Genomic DNA, 26,622 nt, shown 5'->3' on the forward strand with positions numbered 1-26,622 from the left:
GCAAACGACCACCAAACCGAGATGGGGAAGTTGGAAGTTCATCCCGTTCTGCTCTCTCACTCATGTCCCCTTTTGCAGGGAGGCGCTCAGGGTCCTGTCCTATCACAGTGCTGGAAGGCAAACCCTGGCACTTAGCTGACCCCAGGCCACTTTTACTCTCACACTTTCTGCCCTACCTGATACATTCTGAAGGTAACATTTCCCATTACAATGATCACTCTGTGATGGCTTGTATTAATTGCTCACTGAGTCACTCCCAGAAAGAAAGAGGCGATTCCAACTGGGAGGCATCACCCAAGAGCTCATCAGAAATAATGCCTCTTAAGACATGCTGAAGCAGAAGCCGCCTTTTAACACGATTTTCAGGGGCACACTGAAGTTTTCCACCTGCAGTAAGATAAACATTTTACAATGTGACGATGTAGGCAAACACAATTAATTGAAACAAAAGTCTAATGAGGAAATACTACTTTATTGGGGGGAAAAAAACTGTGCTAACAACTCCGATTTCAGCATCTACTCTTGCCACTTGAAGTTTGAAAACCCCGCTCTGAGGCACTTAGAAGCAGCCCGAAGAGGGTTGTAGGGAAGTGGGAGGATGCTGGTTGGGGGTGCTCTGGAGAGTGCATATACACCCTGCGTTCAGTGACTTTCTGGAACTTGTGCGCTTATTGCTCAGCAGTCCTCGGAGCGGGGAACGTGGAGGGCAGCGAGGGGCCGCTGAAAGTTTGCCAAAGCCCCGGAGGGGCCGGTCCCGGGGCCGTGATTGGCAGCTGCGAGAGAGGGCGAGGGCCGGGAGCCGAGCTGGGGAGCAGGCTCCAGGCGGCGAGAGGTCCTGCCCAGCTGTTGGCGAGGAGTTTCCTGTTTCCCCCGCGGCGCCCGGGCGAAGTCGTGAGTCACTCGCACGCCGGGCCCGACGACACTCCGCGCGCGCACCCGCCGGCCGGGCCGGCCTCCAGCTCCGCTCCCCTCGGCCACCGGGGCCCCCCGCGCCTCGCCCGCCGCCACCCTCCCCGCGGCCCGCCGCGCCACATCTGGCTGCACCGCTGCTGGGCGCCCGGCGCGGGTCCGGAGGGCGCGGAGGCGCGGCGTACGCGCTCGGGCCGGTCTATGAGGAGCGGCGGGGGCTGCCATGGGCCGGGGGCTGCTCGGGGGCCTGTGGCCGCTGCACGTCGTCCTGTGGACGCGCATCGCCAGCACGATCCCGCCGCACGTTCCCAAGTCGGGTGAGTGGCTCCCCGCCTGGACTTGGCGCCGGGGTCCCCGGGTCCCCTCCGGGCTGCGCTTGACAGTCGGCCTGGGAGGCGGGCCGAAGCCGGGACGTGGCCTGGGTCCCCGTGCCCCGGTGCCTTGTGCTGGGACGGGTGGGCTTTTCTTTCCAAAGGCCAGGAAAGTGGCTTCGGTGGGGGGCGCGCAGGGCGCCCGGTCCCCTTTGTGCGGGCAGGAAGGGCGCTGCGTCCCGGGCCGCCCCCACCCCCGGAAAGGGAAGTTTGAGAAGTTGGTGATCGGTGGAGGCAGGACGCGGCGGGCCTCGGAGTGAGCGGCGGGCACACCTGGTCCGGGCCCGGGGTGGCCCAGCTCCCCAAAAGGGCAGGGTCCCCTATTCTCTGCTCCTTCCCAGGGTCACATGCCCCCGGACCGGCCTCTTGGCCCGGAGTAACTAGCAAAGTTTCGAGGAAGAGAGCGATTGCCAAAGGAAAGTTGTCTGGTTCCACTTGGGGTAGGCATGGATGAGGCCAGAGGGGGGGCTTGTCAGGTGAAAGGCGGAGTGTTTACTGAGTGCCCGCTAGGTGCTGGGTGCCTGAGATGTTGCCCGGAGCAGGACAGCCCCTCCTTCCGGGCTTGAAGGCTCTTTGCAGTGGTTTGGTGGAAACAGAGGGGTTAAAATCTTAAATCCCCCTGCCCACCTGATCTTGATGTCTAGAGGGTTTTGCGAGGAGAAAAATGCAGAAATTGCGCTCTTAAGGATTTGTTATGGAAAGTATCCAATCCCTGAGACCTCGACAGTTAGAAATTTTGCAACTCTTAGCTACAGAACTGAGTATATGCATCTGGGATCTGGTAACAGACCCAGAGTCTTTGGACCTTCGTGGGCCTCAGTCTCCTCATCTGTGAAAGGACGTGGTTAGGTCTGGATCATTTTAGTTCCCTTCATCTTTATCATCTTATGTCTCTCTCCTTCCTTTTGATGACTTGGAGATGCCCTGCGTGGATTAGGGATGAAATGTAGAGGATCGGACAGCCCTCTTCACTCTTGAGGACACGTTCTGTTTACCAAGGGCCAGAGGCAGACCACTTTTGGTTTTGTCTGGAAGAAATATGGAGGAGTTTCTACATAGGACATTCCATAGTACTTGAAGTGGATTGACAACTTTTAAGATTTATGTTTTATGTTGAAGGTGGCATGGAGATGGGAGTTTTTAATAGAATGAGGAAGAAGCAATATTGTAAACAAAAAGATCCTATCACAAATTTGAGTTCTACAGTTTACTAACAGTCCACTGTTTTATTCTTATATTGCAGTACCAGAATGTTTGACTCTCTGATTATACCCCAGACTCTTAAAAAACCAAGTTATATTTTGCTAATATTTTAAATGGCACCCTTAGTTCTCAGTTTACATTAGAAATCATTAAAACTTTTGTTTCAGTTTATGAAAGAAGGAAATTAGTGGGCCCTGATTCTGTTCGGGTTTGTTTACAAGGATCAGATTTATGATTTGCAAATTCCAGACTCAGTAGTTCATGAGTCAGTCTCAGTTCATCTATATACACACTTTTAAACAATTAGCTTAAAAGCCAACTGGCTTTTTATTTGGGCTTTTAAACAGCATTACAAAACCCACAGATTTCATATTTTTATGGAATTAAAGCCACAAAATGGTTTAACCCTTGTAATAGGTATTCATTTGAAGTTACATTTTTGAAGATAGTTAAAGGTCAAAGGTAGCTATAATCAAGATAGGAAACCTAATTCTACTTGTATTTAATTTTCCATGGAAGTCAGTAGTTTTAGGATTTTCCTAACATAACCTGTTAGTAACCTGTCGTGACATTTTTCAAAGTATCTTAATGCATAGTAAGGGAAGAAATAAGATTTTTTATAGCCTTCTCTTGGGTTACTTAAAAAAAAATTCCATCTTATGTTTAGGATATTGACAGGTGAGCCAAGGATTTCAGTACACGGACAGACATCACTAAGCTATATACTGAAAGGTATCTGAGTTTTTGTTTTTGACTTAGTAGACTCACTTATCCTAAATGCCTCAAATTAAGTAATTGCTCTTCGGAGGAGAACTTTAAATGTCTGAAAACTCTTCAGATCTGAAAAATATAACTTTTACTTTTCAAATACCTAACAGGATACCCTTGTAGAGGACTCAGTGTTGATGAAAATGTCCGTACAGATACATTTCTTTTCCCAAATCACTGCTGATTTTGTCAGGGTTCTGGAAACCACTAGGCCTAGAATTTGATCTATTTGCTTTTGTCCCCAGAAAGCACGTTTCTTACCTTTAGGTCACTTGCATTAATGGCATCTTATTTTTAAGCAATTACGGTTTTTATAAGATGCGCATCATGTTTTGGATTCCTGGTCTTTTTTTAAGGGTAGCACCCCACCTTGAAACACTGCTGTCTGTAGAACCAGCATCCCTGCTACATGGTCTCCATTTCCATTATCAACACAACTTAAAAAAAAATTTTAAACCCTGTTTTTCCAATTAAGAATGACACTTCATTGGTGCTGTTGCAGAAAATGTCCATCACCCTTTCTTCCTTCTTAACAGTATTTATAATGTCATTTGGTGCCAGGCAGGTGGCTCAGACCTGGAAACAGCATCTTGAGTAAATAAGACAGGCCTGGTCTTTGCCTCTGTTGAGTCTAAGATACAGGAGTGTGTTGAGACCCAGAGAAGGATATATATTCTAACCCTGGGTCCTAGGAAGTATTATGGACCCTAGACCCCTTTGTCAGAAGCCCACTTTGGTGAGTGTTGAGTGTTTCCTTCCATTCCCTCCACTGTCCCTCTGAACATAGGTTTTTCTTTGATCCATGCTTTTCTATGCCTGCCTTGTTCCAGGCCCTCAGTTGGGTCACCCCACTTTTGTTCAAGCTGCTGTCTGGAACTCCTGCTGCCTTGGATAATTTACGGTCATCTTTTAAGACTTACCTCAAGGGTCATCTTAAGCAAACCTGCTTTCAGTGCCCTGGGTGGAGCGAAAGTTTCCCTCCAGGGGGCAGGCCTCTCTGGTAACAGGAGTAAGGCAGAATTCTCTATGGGACTCTCTCGAAGGCAGTGGGTTTGTCTTACTTGTTTTTCTGACTTCCAGGGTCTCCAGCAACACCTGGTGCATCACTTAGCACCTAGGAGACGCTGCACTGAGCCTCCACGTCATCCTCCGGGAGGCAGGGCAGGCCGGGCGGGCATGTTCACACCCAGGCAGTCACTGTTTATTGGGTGCTTGGTCTGAATGGTCAAATCTTTACTTTTAGTGAGAATAGTTTGGCTCTGATCTTAGTAGGCAATTTTGCTGTTTTATACTGTGTCGTTGGTCCTTTTATTCTGATGATCTATTGGAAAAGCTGCTTTTAACTTCTGACAAACATGGAGGAAAGCTAAACCAGCCTCTTTAGCTGTTCAATTGAATTTGTGTAGAGCATTCAAAGCCATTGCAAAACTTTTTCCAACTTTCTCCCAAAGATAGTTTCCACTGAATACTAGAAATACAAATCCATTCCCCCCCTCCTTTTTTTTTTTCTAGAAAATTGTCGAAAGGAGACTTTCATTAAAAATGAAGTGCAGAAATCTAAATTTAGCTTTGAAGTTTCTTTTTTCATCAGGGTCTTCTGTTTGGGTTTTTAAGCAGTGAAGCAGAGTCTGTCTAAGGGAAGTGTGGCCCTGGGGCAGCTGCTGTCTGCAGAAGAGCAGTGTCGCTCTTATTTAGGTCTGATGCAAACCACCAAAACACTTTAAAATAGGGTGTGGAGGAAATGTCCTTCCTGGCTGCAGCATGGCATTATTTAGCCAATTTCCACAGAAAAACATAACTCTGTCACCTTGTTGGCTCCTGCCCTTTGGGGCCTTTGGTGTAGCATTCCAGAATAACTCATGATTTTCAGTAGAAGTGATTTAACAGATAGGCATTAGCAGCAGGAACGCTCACCATGTTTCACACTCCTTCTTTCCCTTGTAATATTTTGCTCTGTATGCACTTGTGGCTTCTGACCAAGGTGGGATAACGATGATGGTCCTTCTTGCCTGGCATGTTATGGGGTTTGGGAAGCCAAGCAGGCACACTAGCTCATCTCAAGGACAAGTAAGGAGAAGGGAGAAGTAACATGTGAGAAGCTTCTCTGAGCCAGTGGCCTGACATTCCTATCTAATTTAATCCTCAGAAAAAATGGAGAAGCTAAGTTTCATTATCTTTATTTTATAAATGGGGAAGGTGGAGTCTGTACAAGGCCACTTGAAGTTAGCCTCTGTGTGTGTGTGTGTGTGTGTGTGTGCATTTTCTAATCGCGCCTTCCTTGTGTTCTGCTCAGTGTATCTGTGTGAACATGTGTGGAGATGGAAGTTACGGAGTGAGTCAAGTGCTATCATAGGAAAGGGGAATTTACCATCTAATATCCATTCAGTAGATGGGGAAACAGTGGAAACAGTGTCAGACTTTATTTTTGGGGGCTCCAAAATCACTGCAGATGGTAATTGCAGCCATGAAATTAAAAGACGCTTACTCCTTGGAAGGAAAGTTATGACCAACCTAGATAGCATATTCAAAAGCAGAGACATTACTTTGCCAACAAAGGTCCGTCTAGTCAAGGCTATGGTTTTTCCTGTGGTCATGTATGGATGTGAGAGTTGGACTGTGAAGAAGGCTGAGCGCCAAAGAATTGATGCTTTTGAACTGTGGTGCTGGAGAAGACTCTTGAGAGTCCCTTGGGCTGCAAGGAGATCCAACCAGTCCATCCTAAAGGAGATCAGTCCTGGGTGTTCATTGAAAGGACTGATGTTGAAGCTGAAACTCCAGTACTTTGGCCACTTCATGCGAAGAGTTGACTCATTGGAAAAGACTCTGATGCTGGGAGGGATTGGGGGCAGGAGGAGAAGGGGACGACAGAGGATGAGATGGCTGGATGGCATCACTGACTTGATGGACGTGAGTCTGAGTGAACTCCGGGTGTTGGTGATGGACAGGGAGGCCTGGCGTGCTGCGGTTCTTGGGGTCCCAAAGAGTCGAACACAACTGAGCGACTGAACTGAACTGAACTGTTTCATTCAGTGACTCAGAGACCATGATTTACTTTGCTCCTGTGATCTGCCTCCTTCCTAATTGTCATCTGATTGTCATCATACTACAGAAAATCAGGATAGGGAGAGTCTCTTTGCCCAGGGAAATTCAGCTGTCCCTAATAATAGTGTCCGAGTGGTGGGACAGCCTGCGGTGACCCGTCCCTTGACCACTGACAGTAGTTGGACTTGGGCCGACTGTCTCTCAAGATGTGCTCTGCCAACCCTAGGTTCCAGGCGTGTAGGACCAGCATCTGTGTACAGACCTCCAACAGCTGCTGGAATGGGTGGAAAGAGTAGGATTTTTCCAGGATCACAAAGGGGGATGACTTGATTTTTGGTGTCTCACTCATTGGGAAACTTATAGGCGGCTAATATTCTTTGCCTCCCAAAAGGATCTCTCTTTTACTTGCCATAATCAGCATTTTCAGTCTTGGCGCTCAACTGCCTCCTTGCCTGTGGTCAACTTAGGATTTCCTGCTTAGTCTCTTCAGGGTTCCTAGGTCTGTTCTCAGGGCTGAAGCTATAGATCATTAGAATGGACTTATCTTGGGGCAAGTGTGTGGGCTGGTGAGATTGTGTCTGGGGAAGGTTGCCTGCCCTTTATTTTATACAGCTCTTTTTAAAATTTATTTGTGCTCTTTTTTGATAAGATATTTGCCCCTCACCAAGTTTTTCTGCTTAGTTAAAATATAGGCCTAGTATACAGGCAACAGGAGCCTCTGCCCTGGGATTTAAAGGGCACTGCTTTTATTCTTCTCTGGTCAGGCCCCTGTCCATGGGATGAGGAAACCCCTGGCCCTGTGAGTCCAAAGTCTCCCATTTTATTTTTTAAAAATATTCATGTATTTAGTTGGCTGCCTTGAGTCTTAGTTGATGCATGCAGGATCTTTGTTGCATCACGTGGGAGTTTCCATTGCAGCGCGCAGCCTCCCTAACTGTGGCCCATGGGCTCAGTAGCTGTGGCGTGTGGGCTTTGTTGCTGCATGTCATGTGGAATCCTAGTTCCCTGATCAGGAATCGAACCCGCGTCCCCTGCATTGCAAGTTGGATTCTTAACCACTGGACTACCAGGGAAGTCCTCAAAGTCTCCCCTTTGTAGATCAGTTTCAGGTGCCTGGCAACCCAGAATATGCTGCTCGGACGGCTGTGGACCAGCTTGTACAGCTCGTGTGGATCTCTGGCCCATCTTCCTGTGGACCTTTGTAGCCACTGGTCTGTGGGCCTGAGAGGTGGCGAAGGCACAGCTGTGTATATATGGGATGTAGGGGGTGTGAACGTTAAAACTGGGGAGTTGACATGTCACAAGGTCTCTCTTGGTGCCTGATGGAGCAGCCAGTGGAAAGAGGAAGGTAGATCGTTGGCCAGGTCTGGGACGGTGTTTTCCCATTTCCTGGGCTGGATTCTGAGCAGGTCAAAAGTTTGAGAGTTGAACTTGGCCTTTTCTAAGACATTATCAAGGTGCATTTGTCAGCTGAGGCAGAAGGATCAAACCTGTTTTGCTGAACAGTTGGTTAGTGTGATCTGTAACTTTCAGTATTCTGACCTGTGATCTGTGGGCCACCATTAGTATGCTGCTGCCCTGGGTGTTCCGATGCCGGGGGTGGATCTGTACAAACCACATGCCTTTGCTGAGGTGTTAGGTATAAAATTAGTTGTTGTGGATTGTATCATATTTTCCCTGGAGTAAAGAGATTGCTCCTTAATGAAAAGGCTAAGAGTTTGGCAGTAATCATAGTATTGTATCTCCTTGAGGAAATTCAGTTTTTCATGGCTTGTCTTTTCGTGCAGGAAACTTAAGCTTTATTCATTTTACTTGTTCTCGCCAGGATTTCACTTACACAGCTTCTTTAAGATTTCCCAGTGTCTTGCTGGCGTTTCCTCTTGGACTTGGGAACATGAGGCACGGTGCAGCTTATCTGGATGTTTTCTTCTCCTATTGTAAATATTTTATTTGAGAGAGCTGTGGTCTTCTCAAGCCTTTTTAAGGAAACAGGAATATCAGTACAGTATAAAGAAATAAAAAGCCCTTAGGATACCGTACAAGGTATTTTTGTCAAAACTGTGCATTTTTGGGAACTGGTAGCTTCGCAGAATCAACATGAGTGTCTTTGAAGGAAAATAGGGAGTCAGGTGTGTGTTATCAACATTTTCCACTTGTTCTGTTAAAGGTGTAAATTGTGGTGGAGGATGCATTAGCTGTGGCAGAAAGTTCACTCCGCTGCTTTGTGGATGACTGCTGGTGGTCCTGAACTCTGCAGAACTTTGCTAAGGTAGCTTACAGTGGCTCAAGCCCCCGCAGTGGTGTTTCGTCTTGAGGAAGCTTCATGTGAGAGACTTTATGGGCAGGTTTCCTGATAACGTTATGATTTTAGTGACACTCATTGGACCACATTGAGCACTTACTGTGTATTATTTAACCTCCAGGCAGGTAAACTTTATAATGCTCGTAGTAAGTCTTCTAGAGATCAGGGAAATTAACTAAGGCCACTCAGCTAGCAAATGGTTAGACTGGGGTTGAACCCAAGATGGTCTGATTTGGGTACTTAGACCCTAAGTGTTATGCTGTACTGAACAGGCCACCTCAATTGATACACACCACTCCTCCTTTATAGCCTGGGTGCTGGAGTTCAGAGAAATAATGGTGATAGCCAACATTTTTCTAATGCTTTGGCCTTCTTTATATGTTATCCCATTTAATTTCTTTAAATAAAAGAATGTTTAATCCATACACCAGGTAGTCAGACATTAGGCCTATCTTGTGACCTTAATGAGAAAATGAAATATACACATCAGATGAAATAGCCCTGGCTGAATCATGGCCATCAAGGAGTTTAGGTATTCTGAACAAAACAGACACTTTATTTGGAAGGACTGGGGAAATTCAAGGATGAATTCAAGGATGTATAAGTAGGTGCAGGATATATATGGTGTGCCAAGGTGGTTTTACCATGATGTGGATAGAACTTAACCTCAAGGCTTCTCCCTGGTACAGGCCTGCCTTCTTGCTCTAGGAGGGACCCTGGCAATACAGTTAACAAGTGTCATCTAGGTAAAGAATATTTAAGACATCTTGCAATGCCCTGAAAATTACATCTCATCTGTAGAAGAAACTTGATATAGAGGCTTTCCCAAATTTAGAGGCATCTCAAAACATTCATATGATACTAATTACATGAGTTAATTATGAAGCCAAAATATACTTACAAGTTATTCAAGAATAAATTAAAAAATTCTAGGGGCTTCCCCAGTAGTTCAGTGGTTAAGACTCCATACTTCTGCTGCAGGGGATGCAAGTTCAATCCTGTTGGTGAACTAAGATCCCGCATGCCACACAGTGCATCCAGAAAGAAGGGGAAAAGAAGAATAAATTACAAATTGTGGTTATCAATTCTAGAGGAAGTATCGAGTTATTTTAAATTTTCTCTAACGAGATATTGCAAAATACCATTGGAAGAGATGATTAAAGACAATGCAACCAAAAACTGTAGTAGCATGTATCTGAGAGGTGTATCAAGCAGTTAATTTGTTTTCTTTTAAATTTTATATCTGTGGTATCTGCAGCTTCTTAAAATTTGGAATTTGTAAGATGCCACTCTAAATTCTAAATACTCACTTTCATACCTAAATTTCTGTTCTTAGTTTTATATTCTTTTTCCTAAGGAGTGCCCTTAAAATTGATAAACTTCAGCTTCCAGAAGACCTGACTCTGTGCCTAACGGTAGGGTTTGCTTGTTGACTTAGAAAATAAATTAAAAATTTTCCCCACCCCCAATCCCATATAAATACTCTGAAGTCTGCACTGTTACATTACCAGACCAAAACTTTTTTTCCCTAACATCTTCATCATTTTGCTAGTTTAGAGGCCCCATGCCAAGTAGAAAAAGAAGTTGTAAGTATGTAATTATCACAGAACCTTAATCTTGAATGATCTAAGCCTGCTTTGACCCATGGTTTTGAGATTAAGTCTCTGCCTAGGAGACCGCTGATAAAGATTCAACCCCATCATACTGGCCGTCAAGGTGTCTCGGGGCCTGGTTACCTTCTTTGGGCTCCCTGGATCTCATTTTTCTTCTATGTATAGTGACAAGAATTAAACTGGATAAGATTTGCAGCTTTTTCTGTCCTGAAAAAGCTGGGTGTTAGTAAAGGAAATCATCCATGTTGACTTAGAAAACATAATCATTAACTAATCAAAATAGAAAACTATTGAAAGTCATCCCAGATTGGAATAGACAAATAACACAGACATCCAGTTGGAGTTTGTTGGGAGTGGATGCTGTTAAAGAAAGAAGCAAGCCCCGGTTATTTTGGAAATCTCCTAGTGCAAGTGCCTGTGGAGACTTCCTCAGCAAAGAGCACGTTTCCTGCAGCTCCCGCTGTCTCCTCCTGGCTGAAGAAAGGCGGCCTGGGTTTGGGTGGGAGCGCCATTTCCCTCTGCTTAATTACAGTGTTGGCATCCTCCCCTTCCTCTGAGTTGGTGAGAAGGTCTGTGAATAGTTTTCCTAAGGTAGAGAGTTAGGAAATGCTTCTCTACGTCTAGGAAAAGAGAACCCTGAAGGAGCATCTGTCTTTTGGGGGAAACGAATGGAAACTTGTCTGAATATAGCTAGTCTTGTCTTGCCTTTCAAAAATTTCTCCAAACATTCTCAGAAAGGCCAGAATTTGCTTCATCCGGGCAGTTTTCAGATGCTCTTTTTGGCAGGGGCGTAGCTCCGAGTTCCATAATTGCATTTCTGTATAGTCAGCAGCGGAGGAATCTTCTGACTGTTGCTTTGGATGACTGTCTTGTTATCACAGCTTACATTTATGTTTTAGTCTCTCAAACCCATAATATTGAGCAAAAAAAGAAAGACCATATGATAGAATTTGCTTTCAAATATGTGAAAAGGCAAAAACAAAACAAAACACCCAATAGCAACGTTTTGTATTCACTGTTCTGCAATACCTTGAAGTTCGTTGTTTTAAAATAGTCTCTAGCCCTCTGAACCCAGCCTGGGCACGCTCCTATCCTAGCTTCTCTCGTGGCCGCTTACTCGCTCTAATGCGCAGCGGGCCAGCCAGCCTTCCCGTCTGTTGCCCTCTTCTGTTGTCCGTCCCCTCCCCCTGCAGCCCTGCTAGCTCTCCTTCCTCACTCTCCAGGAGCCTCATTTCTCTTTCCACATCCACCTTTCATGACCTGTAGTGTGCCATGAGGCCAAATTCTTGAGGTCAAAAACGATGCCTTTCTATCGTCCCCTGCTAACAGCAACGAAAGATGCTCCAGTACTTTGCTACCCAAAGGGCGGTCGGGCTGCCAGCAGAATCTGCATCACTGAGGGCTTATGGAAAATGCGGAATATTCGACCCCTACCCATACCTACTGCCTCAAATCTGATTTCTGCATTTTAACGAGATCTCTGGGTGTTTCATGTATGTGTACATTAAAGTGTGAGAAGCACTGCTGTGATGTTATGGAAACCTTTCCCCAGGAGTATCAAGTGATCTGCAGAGATTTCAGTATGTCAGATCAGACTTTTTTCTGTCACTGGGGAAAATAAGGAAGAATTCAAGGAAGGGTAGCTGCCCATTTTATGGGGGTACTTTGACTCGTCCTTAGCTACAGGGCCCGTTTTAACCGAGGGTAAGTAATGCTCTAAGGCTAGCAGGAAAGAAAATTGCTGAAAGCAAGTCAGTTAATTGAGGTCTTAACCCATGTCTTTTGGGCTTCCCTGGTGGCTCAGCTGGTAAGGAATCTGCATGCAACGCAGGAGACCTGGGTTCGATCCCTGGGTTGCGAAGATCCTCTGGAGGAGGTAACGGCTACCCACTCCAGTATTCTGGCCTGGAGAATTGCATGGACTGTGTAGTCCATGGGGTCACAAAGAGTCAGACACGACTGAGCAACTTTCACTTTCACTTTACCCAGAGCATCCTTCATGCCTGTTTCCTCCACTGACTGTCCCAAGACCACCAAGTATAGCTCCTAGGGATCCTTTTCTCTGCTAAACTCAGCATTCATCATGTTTACTCTTTAGGCATTTAATCACAGAACACCTTGACATTTGTAGGCCATAATTAAGTCAGCAGCTATTATACGCTGGCGTGTCTTAAAATGTGTTGCAATCCCTTGTATATAAAGTATGTTTCCAATAAATTAATGAATTAATGTCTGGTTTTTCAGGAAGTGGTTCTACTTTTCAATATGGAAAAAAAATCTATTGTCTTGAGAAATGTTTTTGGTCAATGCTCAGGGAGGATTCCATTTTTCTTGAATCCCTCAACATTGATTTTAGACTGTTCTGAGAGCCCTATGACTGGCTTCTTCATTGATGAGCTTCTGTATTTTACTCAACAGAAGGCAATGTTTGTACCTCAGCTGCTTTTATCTTCCAATAGTTGTGGCTCCCTGTCAGTAGAAACAACTCGTTCTCATAACAACTTTTTGATTTTTCCAAATAATTTTATTTTCTGACCTTTTTTTTTCTTTTGACATCTTACTTGGCAAAAACAAACAAAACGTAGAAAAAACTTTCCATTGCAGCCTTGGCTCATGTTGCTTCTTTCCCATCAGATCTCAACTTATTTATCAGAGTAACTTTCAAATAGAGTCTCGTATAGTGTGTGTGTACACACACTCGTCACATCCAGCTCTTTGTGGCCCCATGGACTGTAGCCCGCCAGGCTCATCTGTCCATCCCAGGCAAGAACACTGCAGTGGGTTGCCACTTCCTACTCCGGAGGATCTTCCTGACCCAGGGATCCTGCATTGGTAGGCAGGTTCTTTACCACTGGTGCCACCTGAGAAGCCTCTGACTCTCTTAATTAATTAATCAGACACTATTTACAACAATTACCTAGTTACAAGAAATGCATTTTTGCTCTTAAATTATGCTACCATAGTGCAAGACTGAGCTCCTGTTTTCTGTCATCTGTAAGGCTCTCCTCATTGGTTTCCGCCCATGGACACCTCTCGTCTCTCCAGCACACAGTATGTATCCCATCAGTTAACTCTGCCCCGCAACTGTCATGTTGACAGGTGACCTGCTGGGAAGCCTTCCGTGGATCCTCTCCATGGGTCCGGGGTGACTGCAAGGTCCTTGCTTCCTTCCTGAGGTCTGGGTGCATCCCTGGTCTAGGGCGCACAGACAGGACCCGGCATCAGCTGGACGACCACAGGCCTGGATGGGACCAGCCTCTCCCTCAGCCCCGTTCTGCCCTCTTGCATCCTTAGGCCCTGATTTCACTCAGCTTCTCTAGCCCGTGACTGTTCTGCTCTGCAGTTTTCCCGTTCTCTCCTCATACCCAACGACACCTCTGTTCCTTTGAAACAATGCCTGGCCAAACCCCACTTCTCCTGTCGCATCTGCAGTCAGATTTGTCCTGTTTTTCCCTTCACAGTCTCTCCATCAGGCCTCACGTCCTCTTGGGCAGCCCTGGAGGGAAGCTCCCTGTGGTTAGATGTGTGTGTGTTTTAAATCTCATCCTAGAAGGAAAACCCTTTGAGGGAGAGCCATCTGTCTGATTTTCCCCTGGTGCTCAGCATGCATCGTCACTGAAAAGATTGTTGGGTTTGAAATTCATTACTTCTAAAGGCCAGGGATGCTGCTTATAAATCTGACATGGCGGGTGGGGGGTTGACAAGATTTTGTTTTTTGCTCCCCCAGGGAGGCCTTCAGGGCTGGTTATTTATAGCCACCTTGCGGGTATGTGAGAGAGCCACGGGCTTGTGGGAAATCGCGCGCGTCCTGACTTGTGTAAGTGGCTCTTTACAGTGGAGGTTTCCTGTGTGTTCAGCCTGTAGTCTCTGTGAATCTGGGGGAGCTGCACTCTGTGGGTGGGAGGGCTGTTGTTTTTCCACCCATCACAGCCGCCTTTGATTCATTTATCTTCTTGTGTGCATCTTTTGTCAAGGGCCCGATGTGCTATGACTACAGAGGCCAGAAAAAGTCAAAGTAAATCATACCATCTGACGACTTAGGACAGTTGTTTTTTTTTTTCGCCAGTTCTGCCTTTCATTTTCTGACTCATAGCTTATTTCCTGTGTTGGGATGGTTGGAGAAGGGGCTGTTGAATGCTGGGCTAGTGGGGTGGTAGAGAGCTGCTGAAGACATCATCCTACCTGCCCAATGGAAAACATCCCGTCTGCAAGGGACTCCTGTTGGCACATTTGGAAAAGTCCTGTGGAAATAGCTCACGGGTAGGAGACAGGTAGAAAGGCTGCCTTAGGTGGGCACTTAATGGGGGTGGGTCTCCAGAGAAGGCCTGAAAGGTCTCAGCCCTGCCATCACCGTGGTCTCCACAGCCCCTGTGTCAGTGCTCCGTTGCTGGGGTGCCTCCTGGGCCAGCACAACTTCCAGACACTTCTCCCCTCCTTTCCAGCTGAGTCCTCACCCCTCAGCCCTCCTCTGTGGACATTCTGGAGTAGACTTCATAAAATAATATGGACATGGACTAGCAAGCCAGCCCTGCCTGCTCTATTGGTGGGGGGAAAGGAGGTGAAATAAGGAATTTGCGTCTTAATATTTCTGTGGCACTTACTAGACAGAGAATGCTTTTAATCTGATGTGCCGTTGGTGAGCTTTCGAAACTGATGAAAACACGAATATTCCAAAATGTGGGGATGTTTGTGGCAATTTTAGACTCACTTCTGTTTATTCAACACTTTGCAAAGCAGTTTGTCAAAATCAGAATGTGTCCCATTTCCAGTTTTGAATTAGAGGCCTCTTGTGTCCTCAGGGCCCAGTACGGAATCTGGTTTCCTAATAGTTCAGTGGTTACTTCTTGAGTGAGTGTTAGAACTCCAATGAACTTGAACCTCGAAGCCCCTCTGCTCTAAGCCTATTGGCTTTGCTTCTCAAGGGATCCCTTCTTTTATGTAAAAACAATGGACTAAATGTTAGTTGTCTGTGTCACTGACGTTCTGCCAGTCAAAGCAGTTTTGTTCTTCTCTGTATGTCTTTATTTATACATCTTGCTTTAAGTTCTGGAAAAGGAAGCCTCAAACAATTCCTGACCTCTGATACAATGGACTATTTTCCTGATGACCCGTACTCTAAAATAATTTATATTCCTGAAAGTTTTTGGAGGAAGCCCCTGAAAAATCTTGGCAAAGTCGAATTAATTGGTCCCGAGTCGCTTTTCTTAAATCATCTTCCAGGTTACACAGGCCGCCCATGGAAACTGCGGCCCTCGTGCTCTCTCAGCTGCAGTGTCTTGAAGCTATAAGAGAAGCACGAGGCTACGGGGAACTGAGGATTGTGCTGGTTGACAGCAGTCACAGAAACCTCAGGACACTATGGGCTCCTTTGCCTTTTATCAGCAGCGAGCAGGGCTGCAGGGGAAGGACCTGATTTCAGTGAGCGTTTCTGCCCACCGCCCTCTGTGTGCATATCTCTTGGGAACGTATACAATGTCTTTCATTGTTAAAATAGCTGTTAAATGAAAGTTTAAAGCTCAGCAAATGTTGTACAAATAGTCCTTTGCTTACTTGTCCAGGCAGATGGAAAACCAGTGCCAGGGAGACAGAAAAGAGAAGTGATTTGAATAACTTGAAGGAAATGGCAACCCACTCCAGTATTCTTGCCTGGATAATTCTGTGGACAGAGGAGCCTGGCAGGCTACAGCCTGTGGGGCCACAGAGAGTCGGATAGGACTGAGCACGCATGTACACGCACTACCATTGAGACGAACTGGGGAGAGAAGACCAGTGGAAAAAATCTCGTCAGCTAACTTTGAAGAAAACGTATAGATCGTGTCTGATTATAACGGTGTTTTAATCATCCCATATGTTCACAGAATACTTCGGTATCTGTAAAACACTTTCCTTTGCCCATCACATGTAACCTTGGAGACAACCCTCCGAGATGGGTCTACTTATCCCATTTCACAGACACGGAAACGAAGGCCTAGAAAGATGAAACCCCCAGAGGCATCGTAAAGTATCGTTTGTCTTTCACCATTTTTAGTCATTATATTCCCTCGCTGCTTCATTTATAATTAAATATAAGAGCAGAACCCTGGTCCCGTCGTGTTTTTCTGCTTCTATAACTGAATTGTAGAAAAGCGAATGGGAGGGTGGGTGTCAGAGGCCTCGTGTTTCTGCCTTAAACCTGAGAAGCCGGCTTTAGGAGTGGAGCATTCCCTCCTGCCAGACGTTTTTCTGAGGGTTTTGTCCACCAGTCTTACTGGAGTTCAGACTGTGTTGTGAGTCATTTTTCTGTTTCCCCTTTTCTTGTGGGGACAGTTTCTCTTTTTAACACCATGTGGTCTAGAGTTATGTCACCATTGTCTCGAGACAGATGTTGCCATTTAGAAGAGCCCGTGGCCATTGCCCTAGTCCTATAGGTCTGCCTTACCTTGAGCTTCAAGGTACATGACGTGGTCAGGAACGTGAGGGTCTTTATGTGGGAAGGCCCCGAGATCAGGGACTTCTGGGATCCCTTCGAAGATCTTCTTAAAGACAGATGTCTGGAAAAGATGGAGGGAAAAACACAGTTGTTTGGGCTGGCAGAAATGAGTAACATTAGACCTCTAGTGTTTAGTCACATTGCTTTGATAGGAAAGAAATCATACCTTGAGGAGTTGTGAAGACTGCACCTGTGATTATGACATCTTGAAAGGATTTGGTAAGAAATGGCCTCATTGGCAGAAGCCTCATTCAGGCTGCCAGCGCACAAGGATAGTTAAGAGAGTTCATAAAAAGAGAAGTTGGGTTGTGCTGTTGCTTTACTATATTTCGGTTAAGGAAATGCATAGAAGCAGCCCCATCTGTCCCACGGACCACTTTCTCTCCCAGCAGGTCCATCAGGAGGATTTCCCATACCAGGATCCCAGATGAGTCTGATCCTCCTCAGTGGATGTTTCCTAGAACAGATGAGCTTCTTTACATAATGACTGGGTTCATGAATTTGTATCATAATTGGAGAGACTCTCCCAACTATAATAAATTTCAGTGTTATCTTTATACACTTTCTTCTGTAAAGGGACTTGTAGTAAATCCTCTGGAATAATGCCTTTTATATAATCCTTTAAAATGTATCATTTTACATACTGACTCCTGTTAAGGCAAATGTAATAAGGAAAATACATTTTGAACATTTTAGAAATGGTCCTTTTTTGGATCTGTCATATAGATGGTGCTCAATATATGTTTGTTTAAATAGAAACATGTGCTCAATATGTGTTTGCTTAAATAGAAAAAAGAAAAATTTCATGAAGACTAGAAACAGAAATTACATTGCTGGGACATACTGACTTAAAACTTACCTTTTTTTTTTTTTGTATTTTATCTACTTAAGTATGTGATTTTTCTGAAGGAAGAGTTTATCTACAACTGTTACCTCTGATCTACGGAACTGTGTGTCCTGTTAACTTCTTTGCTAGTTTCTCTAAAGGGAGATATGCTTTCTCACGTTCGTCTCCTTGAACTCACTATTCGTTTTCCCTTATGGGGGTCAAAACACTTGAGAAATTCAGCTTTCTCAGGAAGCCTGCTCCTCAGACTTTTCAAACAGACCTTCCTTTAGGCCTATTGTCCTCTCCATGATTGGCAGAGGATTTCCACCCTTTAAATGATAGGAACTTGTGAAATCTGCACTTAAAAATTAATCTAAAAATGATCTTCCTGGAAGGAATTCATACAATAGCAAATAAGTGCCTTGAGGCCGTTATGTTTATGATCCCTGCTTCATCCTAAAACGATTTCTTGAATCACGTATGAAGATTGCTTAGGTTGAACTTGACCCTGCCTGTGTAAACATTTATAATAAGGTTCAGTCTGAATGCAGTCTGTGGTTTTCCTGACAGCAGGCCAATGGCTGGTGGGCCTGGCCGCCCATGTCCAGGGGCACCATACCCCTGTCCTTACACCTTAAGTTTGTCCCTGCTGAGGTCTTCATTCTGTATAGCATAAATCCTCCCTGAACAGTATTTAAATTCCGGCTGCACGTTAGAATTATCTAAGGAGTTTTAGATGCCTGAACCAAACCCCCCAAAGTTTGACTTCTTTGCCCTGGGGTTAGGCCCTGGCATCAGTATTGTTTTGAAAGATCCCCAGATGATTCTCATGGGGAACCCAGAGTGAGAAACACGTGTTTAGCCTTACCCAGCTGGGCTGCAAATGGAGAATTTGACCAAGGGATTTACTTGGTCTCCCAGCAAAGAAGTACCATTTTTTAGGTTCAAAATCTCACATTTTCTGACTTTAAATCCAGTGTAACCGATAAGAGCAAGTTTTATTATAGAGCTGAAGGAGGACCCGAGTCCCTTTACTTTTGGAAACTTATCTGCAGAGTGGGGTAAATATAGGCCCATGTCACCATAAAGGTGGTGAAAAGTCAAGGCCAAAGGAGGCAGAACACTGTGGATTGGGGTGGAGATCGATGACTTCCAAAGGAGGAAATGGTTGACCAGGCACCACCATCCCCTTGTCAGCCAGGGTCAGACTTGTGAGCTTGCTTCAAGGAAACGGCCAGCTGGGAAGACGCCTGCCTGTGATGTATGCCCGCCAACCACACCGAGGTCGTTTTCCAGCTCCCTGACCGTAGCCAAGGCGGGCCTCAGCCTGCTGTGGGCACCAGGCCTCCTGGGAGAAGTCGTTCTCCTGGTCCCAGTCACCCTCCGAGCTGCTGGCAGGGGCACTGAACTTTCTGTGGGGCCAGGGCAGGCTTCCTAGGTGGTGATCCCTTGGCACAGCCAGGAGGCCTTGGGGGAAGGTAGAAAGGCCTGGGGTAAGAAAAGCAGAATAAATTAACATATCAAAGGGTTTCTGATAAGGGGTTTTTGAGCAGGAAGTTAATCAGATTATGAGGGCCTTCATGCCAGGCCAGGTCCTTTAGGCTTAATTGTTTTTGTTGTTTAATCACTCAGGTTGGACTCTTTTGAGACCTTGTGGACTGTAGCCTGCAAAGCTCCTCTGTCCATGAGATTTGCTAGGCAAGAATACACTGAGTGGGTTGCTGCTACTGCTAAGTCGCTTCAGTCGTGTCTGACTCTGTGCGACCCCATAGACGGCAGCCCACCAGGCTTCCCCGTCCCTGGGATTCTCCAGGCAAGACCACTGGAGTGGGTTGCCATTGCCTTCTCCAAAATTGGGAGAATGGGTTTCAATGCTCACAGTACTGAAAATCTGTTCCCCAGCCCTAACTCTTCCTAATACATATATATATATATATATATATATATATATAAAATTAAATTTCTGGTGAAAAAACTAAAGTAGGAGTCAAGAAGCTTTGGATTTCAATCCTGTCTTCATCAATGCTTTGCTATTGTAGCCTTAGGTAATTTACAGGAAACTCTGCAAGCTTGTTACGTCAGCTACATCATACAGGTATGAGAATGAAAGAGACAATGTCTGAGAAGAGCTTACAATTCCTTTTAAACTAGCTGGCTTAATATAAGGATTCACAAGATAGAAGAAGCAAACAAAAAAACATTATTAAACATCTCCATCATCATCAATTATCATTCCAGCCCCACCTCCCTCCCTAACTGCACTTCCTCAGTCTGAAGTATTAGATTCCAGAACACAACAGAGGTATTTGCTCTTAAAGTGCAGGTCTATGCATTCCTGCCATGCCTAGCACCTACTCCGAGAGTATGCGGAGTGTTCCTTGGTGATGAGGCAAGCCTAGAAAGAACATCCCACTTCTTGCCCCGGGGGATCCTCAAGATTCCACGGAAAACAATCCCTTCCCTTCTAGGTGGGTATATTTCTCATGAAACACTGGATTTGTCCTGTCTTCTCCAGACTGTCAAGCAGCCGAGTACAAGATGCAGGACTTGGGCATGTATTCCTGGATGAGAAAACAACGTGGGAAGGAAAAGAACCACCACTGCTCAATTAATGCCCTAGATCACGAGGCTGCTCCCACTCAAATCAGGCGGCAGCACCTCTGCAGTCATGAGAAAGAAACCCGGAGGGAGTCACCAAGGTTGCCCAGCTCAGCCGGTGAGACGCTGGAGGGGCGAGACGCAGAGATGGGAAAGGCGGAAGCTCCTCCACGGCTAGGGCCTTGGTAGGACCAGCATGGGTTTCTGGACAACCCTGACTTCCCTTCCTGCAGGGGATGACTCGCGGCCCAGACTTCACCCCCATGCCCGCCCCACTGGTTTTAGAAACAGACACCTCGGACACTGGCTGACATCCCACCACAGCTCAAGGAGGCTTTAGAGGATGCGATTCAGGGACTTATTTCTAATGGTATTGCTAGGAGCCCTAAGGAGGTCTCGCGGTCCCCAGGAAGGCAAAGAGGAGATACCCAGGGTCTGGGGCTCTATGCACCAGCCTCTCTTGAACCAGAGCAGTCCTACCCTTACACTTTATATACTGGATTCCACAGAAGAGCTCAGTGAGGAAAAAAAAAAAAAAGGGCATATTGCTTAAATAAACTCTCTAGGTCAACTTCCTCATTATACAGAGAAGACAGAGGCCTGCAACAGCTAACCAACTTTACCAGAACCAGCTTCCCCAAACAGGGCTTATTCCTCTCCCCTGGAATTGCCCACTGCCCATCACAAAAGGAGACCCAGCGAAGCCAGGTGGGGTCCAGGCCAGTGACCTTAAATGCAGGGTCTATTACCTAACCGGGACCAGGAGGTTCCTTTAGCGGGCCCCCGACTTCCCAAACAGAAGAATACACTGAGTGGGTTACCATGCCCTTTTCCAGGGGATCTTCCCTACCAGGGATCAAACCTATATAGGCAATTGGATTCTTTTACTGCTGAGCCACTGGGGAAACCCTTTGGCCTAATTGGTGACTGGCAGATTATAAGTAGGGGCATGTCGTCCTCAAACCATTGCAAGACCAGGAGGGCGTGGTGTTCAGGTAGTGGGCTCCTCTCTTCCTTTCCTGTCACGCGTGTGCGATGAGCAGAAGGCAGGGAGCCCATCACAACCTCCCTGCATGTCAAGTTAGCTCCTGGACCCTTGTTTCTGATCCCATGGTGAAATATATGTCTTATGGTTTTACATACATATTTTTTAATTTAATTGAAGTATAGTTGTTCTACATTTTGTGTTAATTTCTGCTGCACAACAGAATGATTCAGTTATACACACACACACACACACACATATATATTCTTTTTCATTAAAGGTTTATCACAGGATAGTGGCCCTGAGCTAGGTGGCGCTAGTGGTAAAGAACCCGCCTGCCAAAGCAGGAAACATAAGAGATGCGGGTTTGATTCCTGGGTCGGAAAGATCCCCTGGAGGAGTGCATGGCAATCCGCTCCAGTATTCTTGCCTGGAGAATCCCATGGACAGAGGAGCCTCCCGAGCCACAGTCCATAGGGTCAGAAAGAGTGGGACAGGACTGAAGCGACTTAGCACGCACGCACATGCTGTAGGGCCTTGCTGTTTACCATCCTCTATATACTAGTTTGCCTCTGCTCATCACAGACTCCCAATCCTTCCCCCCCCAAACACTTCATAATTTTTTAAAACAGTATTTTCTTCATGACACCTCCAAAGATATATAGGGAAGCTCTTAAGAGGCCCAGAGCCTTTAGTATCCCCACTTACCCTTGGTGGCTCAGGCTGTAAAGAATCCGCCTGCAATGCGGGAGACTTGGTTTCATTCTCTGGGTCTGGAAGGTACCCTGGAGAAGGGAATGGCAACCATCCAGTATTCTTGCCTGGGAAATCCCATGGACAGAGGAGCCTGGCGGGCTACAGTCCATGGGGTCACAGAGAGTTAGACACAACTGAGTGACTAACACTTACCTTGAGGTTCCACATAGACCTCACATCCCTCACAGCCTGCTGACTCCTCTGAAATACAGTGTGAAAAAAACAAGGGCACAGATTCATTCATTCCAAGGGAACACTTTCTTTTACCAGGCCTCACTCATATTTTCCTGGCATGTCTGCACCACAGGTACCTTAAACGTATGCTTCATACCTTTAGAAATCTAAAGAATGTAGCGTTTCAATTGAGGAGTGCCTCAGCGGAATCCTTTTCTACCTAATGCCATTTGAAATGCCTGTGCCCAGAGGGGTTGGGTTGATTGGACAACATATATAAACCTCTGCAAGGAATTCACTAGGTGGAGAAGGATGCCAATAGCCCAGAAACGTGGTATCCCGGGAGCTTTTTATTTCATAATCTTCATGGCGTCATGGAGACAGATCGTGTAGCCATCTTGGTAAGCAGCCCTGCTCCGTGGGGCTTTCTGCAGTGGCGGCCTTACCTTGTATCTATGCTTGCTGTCTTCTGTGATAACCATTAGCCACATACGGATGGCTTGAAGTGTAGCAGCTACAGCTAAGGAACTGAATTATAAATATTATTTGATTTCAGTTAAATGGACATATCCACATGTACATAGAGCTGCCCACTTGGCTGCCATAATGGACAGGACAGTTAGTGCCTTCAAATTCCCCTTCTCCTCAAGTCACCCAGTGAGGGCAATCAGGTCATTTCTTAGCGGGACAGACTGAATTATTTGCACTTCTCCATTCCTGTCTTTTGGAATTGGTTAGAGGCTGTCTCTTTCCTGGATCCATGATATCCTAATGTTTATGGAAATACTACTCATCAGCAGTAACACTTGAATTATAATACTTTGCTATAAGAGGATACAGCCAGCCCTCTTATTATCTGTGTGTGGTTTTTTTATTTGTTTGTTTTAATCTTTAAAGGACTGGACAAACACTATTGTCTTGTAGGAGAAGAATATGCATAATATCTCTGCCTAGGGACAGGTAGAGACTGTAAAACATTCCTCCTGGGAAACCGAGTAAAGAGAAGTTAAAGAGGCAGGTAGAAATCTCAGGGAGAAAACTTTTCCTGAAGGAATGCTTTTCATTGGGTTCCTCTTCCTTCAAAAGACTCCAGGAGAAGAAACTTCCCTGAGGGCACTGGAATTTTCCCTTGTGAATAAATACTCCCCGCCTTGGTCACCTCTCTGCTATGTTCTTCTGGGAGCTCCCCCTTCTTTGGCGTGCTGTGACTTACACCCTTATAAAGACTTTGGAAAAAAAAAAAAAAAAAGGCTAGTATTTTTCCTGAAATGTTCATTTCCTTGCTGTAGGCTTATGTGGGCTTTGAGTGGAAATGTGATCTGTGCGCCTCACTCTGCATTTGGTCTCAGCCATTGAGATGGGGTTTAATAAGAACTGTTTGATACCTTAGAGTCAGATGGGCCTTACTTTGTGAGCAGAGTGTTGTCTTAGACAGAGGGATTTGTATCTTGAGAGTGGCGCCAGCTGACGTGAGTCCTCCCAGGCACCAGCCTGTTGCAAATCTGGTTCGGTCCGTGTTTTCTCACTTCTGGAACCTTCTGCGGCTGCCACTCACAGCTTGTGGGTTTACTCTGGAACTCTAGCCTGTGTCCCCGACTGTCTTCTGTCCTTCCCTCAGCTGTAATACTGCACACGGGCAGTCATTTAATACAAATTTAATACAAGTCACATTTCTTATTGAAGTCAAGATGAAGCTTTAATTTCCGAGGACATCTTAGCCAGTCAGCACATCTCTTTGGGGAACATCTTTTCTGTTCTGTCCTGCTTCCCCTTGCATGTCCCTTGGAGTCTTTGGTTTCAGAGCTCCTTGGAAGATGAGACACCCAGGTCTTTTGGGATTTCTTTGTATCAGTGTTGTCCTGTAGACCTTTCTTCTGTAATGAAAAATGCTCTAAATCTATCCTGGCCAAATGCGACTACTAAGCCTTTTGAAAATGGCTATCGCTGCTTGAAACTGGAGATTTGATTCTATTTCACTTTAGTTAGTTTAAATGGAAATGTCAACTCTCTTTGACTTCTTTTTTTAAAATTTTATTGAAATATGGTTGATTTATAATGTGTTAATTTCTGCTGTTCAGCAAAGTGACTCAGTTATACTTGTATATACATTCTTTTCCATTCTGGTTTATCACAGGATCTTGAATGTAGTTAGTTCCCTGGGCTATACAGAAGACCTTGTTGTTTATCCTTCTTTGACTTCTGAACTGACTTCTTTATATTATGACTAATGTTGACCAACCAGATCTCAAGCTTTTCATTTTCTCTCAACTCTGCCCTGACTGTCCATACCTCCATGTCTGGGTCCAGTACATCTTTTTGTTTCTATTGTCCTGTTTTCTCTGTGAGTATATTTTTATTCCTGCTCCAGAAAGTATGTATTAATTTTTTACAAGTAAGGAGAATTTATCAGGAGGGTAGAAGGTTTCTCTTGGAACCTAAGGAAGGCATATGAAGCTTGCCTTTGAGAACTCAGGGAAATGGAAACCTGGAAGGGGCCTACTGCGTGCCAGGCAGTGTTCGTAGTCTGGAGCACAAAGTCCACGTGTACCAGTGAGCAGACGGGACTCTGCTGCTGTGTCAGGGATGGTGAGTTCAGGATGTGGGCAGAGCGATTGGCATGTCCTTGTGAGCAGAAGGTAGGTGTCTGGAACAAGAACATTTTGGTTGGAGGCAACAGCCAGTTCCGATGCCCTAAAACCAGAGGCCGCTTGTCACCTTTCCCCCCGCCCAACTGCCTGCTGGCTTTCGTATTTACTTCTCTTTTTACATTTATAGACACATCTTACGTTGTGCTCCATAGAAATGGAGCCAGACTGCACCAGCACTGGCGTAGGTAAGAAGATCCGACCAAGGTGGTGAGGGGGTTCCCTTGTAGCTCAGTCAGTAAAGAATCTTCCTGCAAGGCAGGAAACCTGGGTTCAATTCCTGGGTCAGGAAGACCCCCTGGAGAAGGAAATGCAACCCACTCCAGTATTCTTGTCTGGAGAATCCCATAGACAGAGGAGCCTGGCAGACTCCAGTCCATGGGGTTGCAAGAATCAGACACGACTTAATGAGTAAAACCACCACCACCAAGGTGGTGAGAGACCGTAAAATGGAGTAGAATGTGCTCTCTCAGTCTCCTAGGAACCATGCCGCTTTTTACACACATTGGCCTTTGCTCCAGCACGGGGTCGGTTGAATGAATGAGACTGAGTGCAAATCAAAGACACCGAAGTCAGCTGCTTACAAGAGTTTGCATAAAACTCTTCTGAAGAACTATAAACTTCACTGTAGTCAAGAACTGTAGCTTGACTTCCTAGTCAAAGGTAATTGACAACATTTTGAAGTTGAAGTTGCATGCTCCACCCTTAGCCCTTGTGGTGAATGTTACTTCACCATCGCCCATCGTTGGAAGCATCCCCCTGGATCCCAGGCCCGAGTGATAAGATGCACTTCTAGGGCCTTGTGGTTCTCCTTTTTCCTGGTTAAAATGACTGTTGGATGGATAAAGAAGATGTGGTACACACACACACAATGAAATACTGTTCAGCCGTAAAACAATGAAATCATGCCTTTATAGCACCATGGACGCTACTGGAGATGATCATTCTAAGTGAAGTCAGAAAGAGGAAGACAAATGCCATGTGCTGTCACTTACGTGTGAAATCTGAAATACGACGCAAACGAGCATAGAGTCTGTGAGGCTCAGACTGTGAGATCAGACTTCGGTTGCCGAGGGGGAAGTGGGGATGGGCGTCTAGACGGAGCAGAGGCAAACGATTATATGTAACGTGGAAAATCAAAAGCGCCTGCTGTGTAGCACAGGGAACTATGGAAAAGAATATTCACAAACTGTATCTCTGGATAACTGAATCACTGCAGCAGAAATTATCACGACATTGTAAATCAACTATACTTAAAGAAAATAACTTTAAAAAGTAAAATGACTATTGGGATCTAACTTGACCCTCCTGCAACCTGTTGACAAAGATCATCATGTAAATGCTGCTTTCTCTTCTCACCAACTGCGGGGCTCTCGGGACTTGCAGGGGTGGGGTGGGGCTTTTAACTTGTCACTTGTTGGAAGATAGCATGATGTGGCTCACAGCTACTTACCTGCACAGAGCCTTTCACACTATTTACTGCAAGTAACAGGAAGGTCATGGCAGCCCGGGAAGGGCAGAGACCTGCCTCACTTTCTCGTCCAGTTGCGCCTTGAGAAAACAAGCCAAGTTGCCCAGTTTAAGGGCAGATTCTCATTTTGTTTCAAATTTCCTACCCTTTGTTGTCCTTTCTTGAACTTAACAATGCTTGAAACTTGTTTCTTTTCAGTTTCACTTCCTCTGCTTGAAGGACGTGAAGAGGGGGGTTTCAAAATGGGTGGTGTTATCTTAGAAGCCAAAGTGAACCTGAGCATGCTTTTTCCTTTTTCGATGCCAGCAAACCAAGGTTTGTTTGGCTGCTCTTAATCCAGTAAAGGTGCCCCACTCGCCCTTCCCTCGCCCATGGCCAAGTTCTTCTAGAATTGGGTCCCTGTTCACATAACACTGAGACTCAGAGTGCTCTTTACTTTCATTTCCTTAAAATTGACTGTATTTTCTTTTCCTTAATTTGCATTTTG

General features: G+C 45.6%; 1 protein-coding gene across 2 annotated transcripts in view; it reads left to right on the forward strand.

Moving 5' to 3' along the window:
• The first annotated feature begins 891 nt into the window (after positions 1-891).
• Positions 892-26,622, forward strand: part of TGFBR2 (transforming growth factor beta receptor 2) — a 92,175-nt gene continuing 66,444 nt past the window's right edge. The window contains exons 1-2 of one of the 2 annotated variants that reach the window (XM_024982893.2): positions 892-1,226; positions 20,022-20,222. In XM_024982893.2, coding sequence (XP_024838661.1) covers positions 1,133-1,226; positions 20,022-20,222 — 295 coding nt within the window. In that variant the 5' untranslated portion in view covers positions 892-1,132. The remainder of the gene's footprint in view (positions 1,227-20,021; positions 20,223-26,622) is intronic. The other variant, NM_001159566.2, reaches the window with a different exon arrangement.

The sequence above is a fragment of the Bos taurus genome, chromosome 22 (assembly GCF_002263795.3).
Source record: "Bos taurus isolate L1 Dominette 01449 registration number 42190680 breed Hereford chromosome 22, ARS-UCD2.0, whole genome shotgun sequence".
In the NCBI taxonomy this organism is placed as follows: domain Eukaryota; kingdom Metazoa; phylum Chordata; class Mammalia; order Artiodactyla; family Bovidae; genus Bos; species Bos taurus.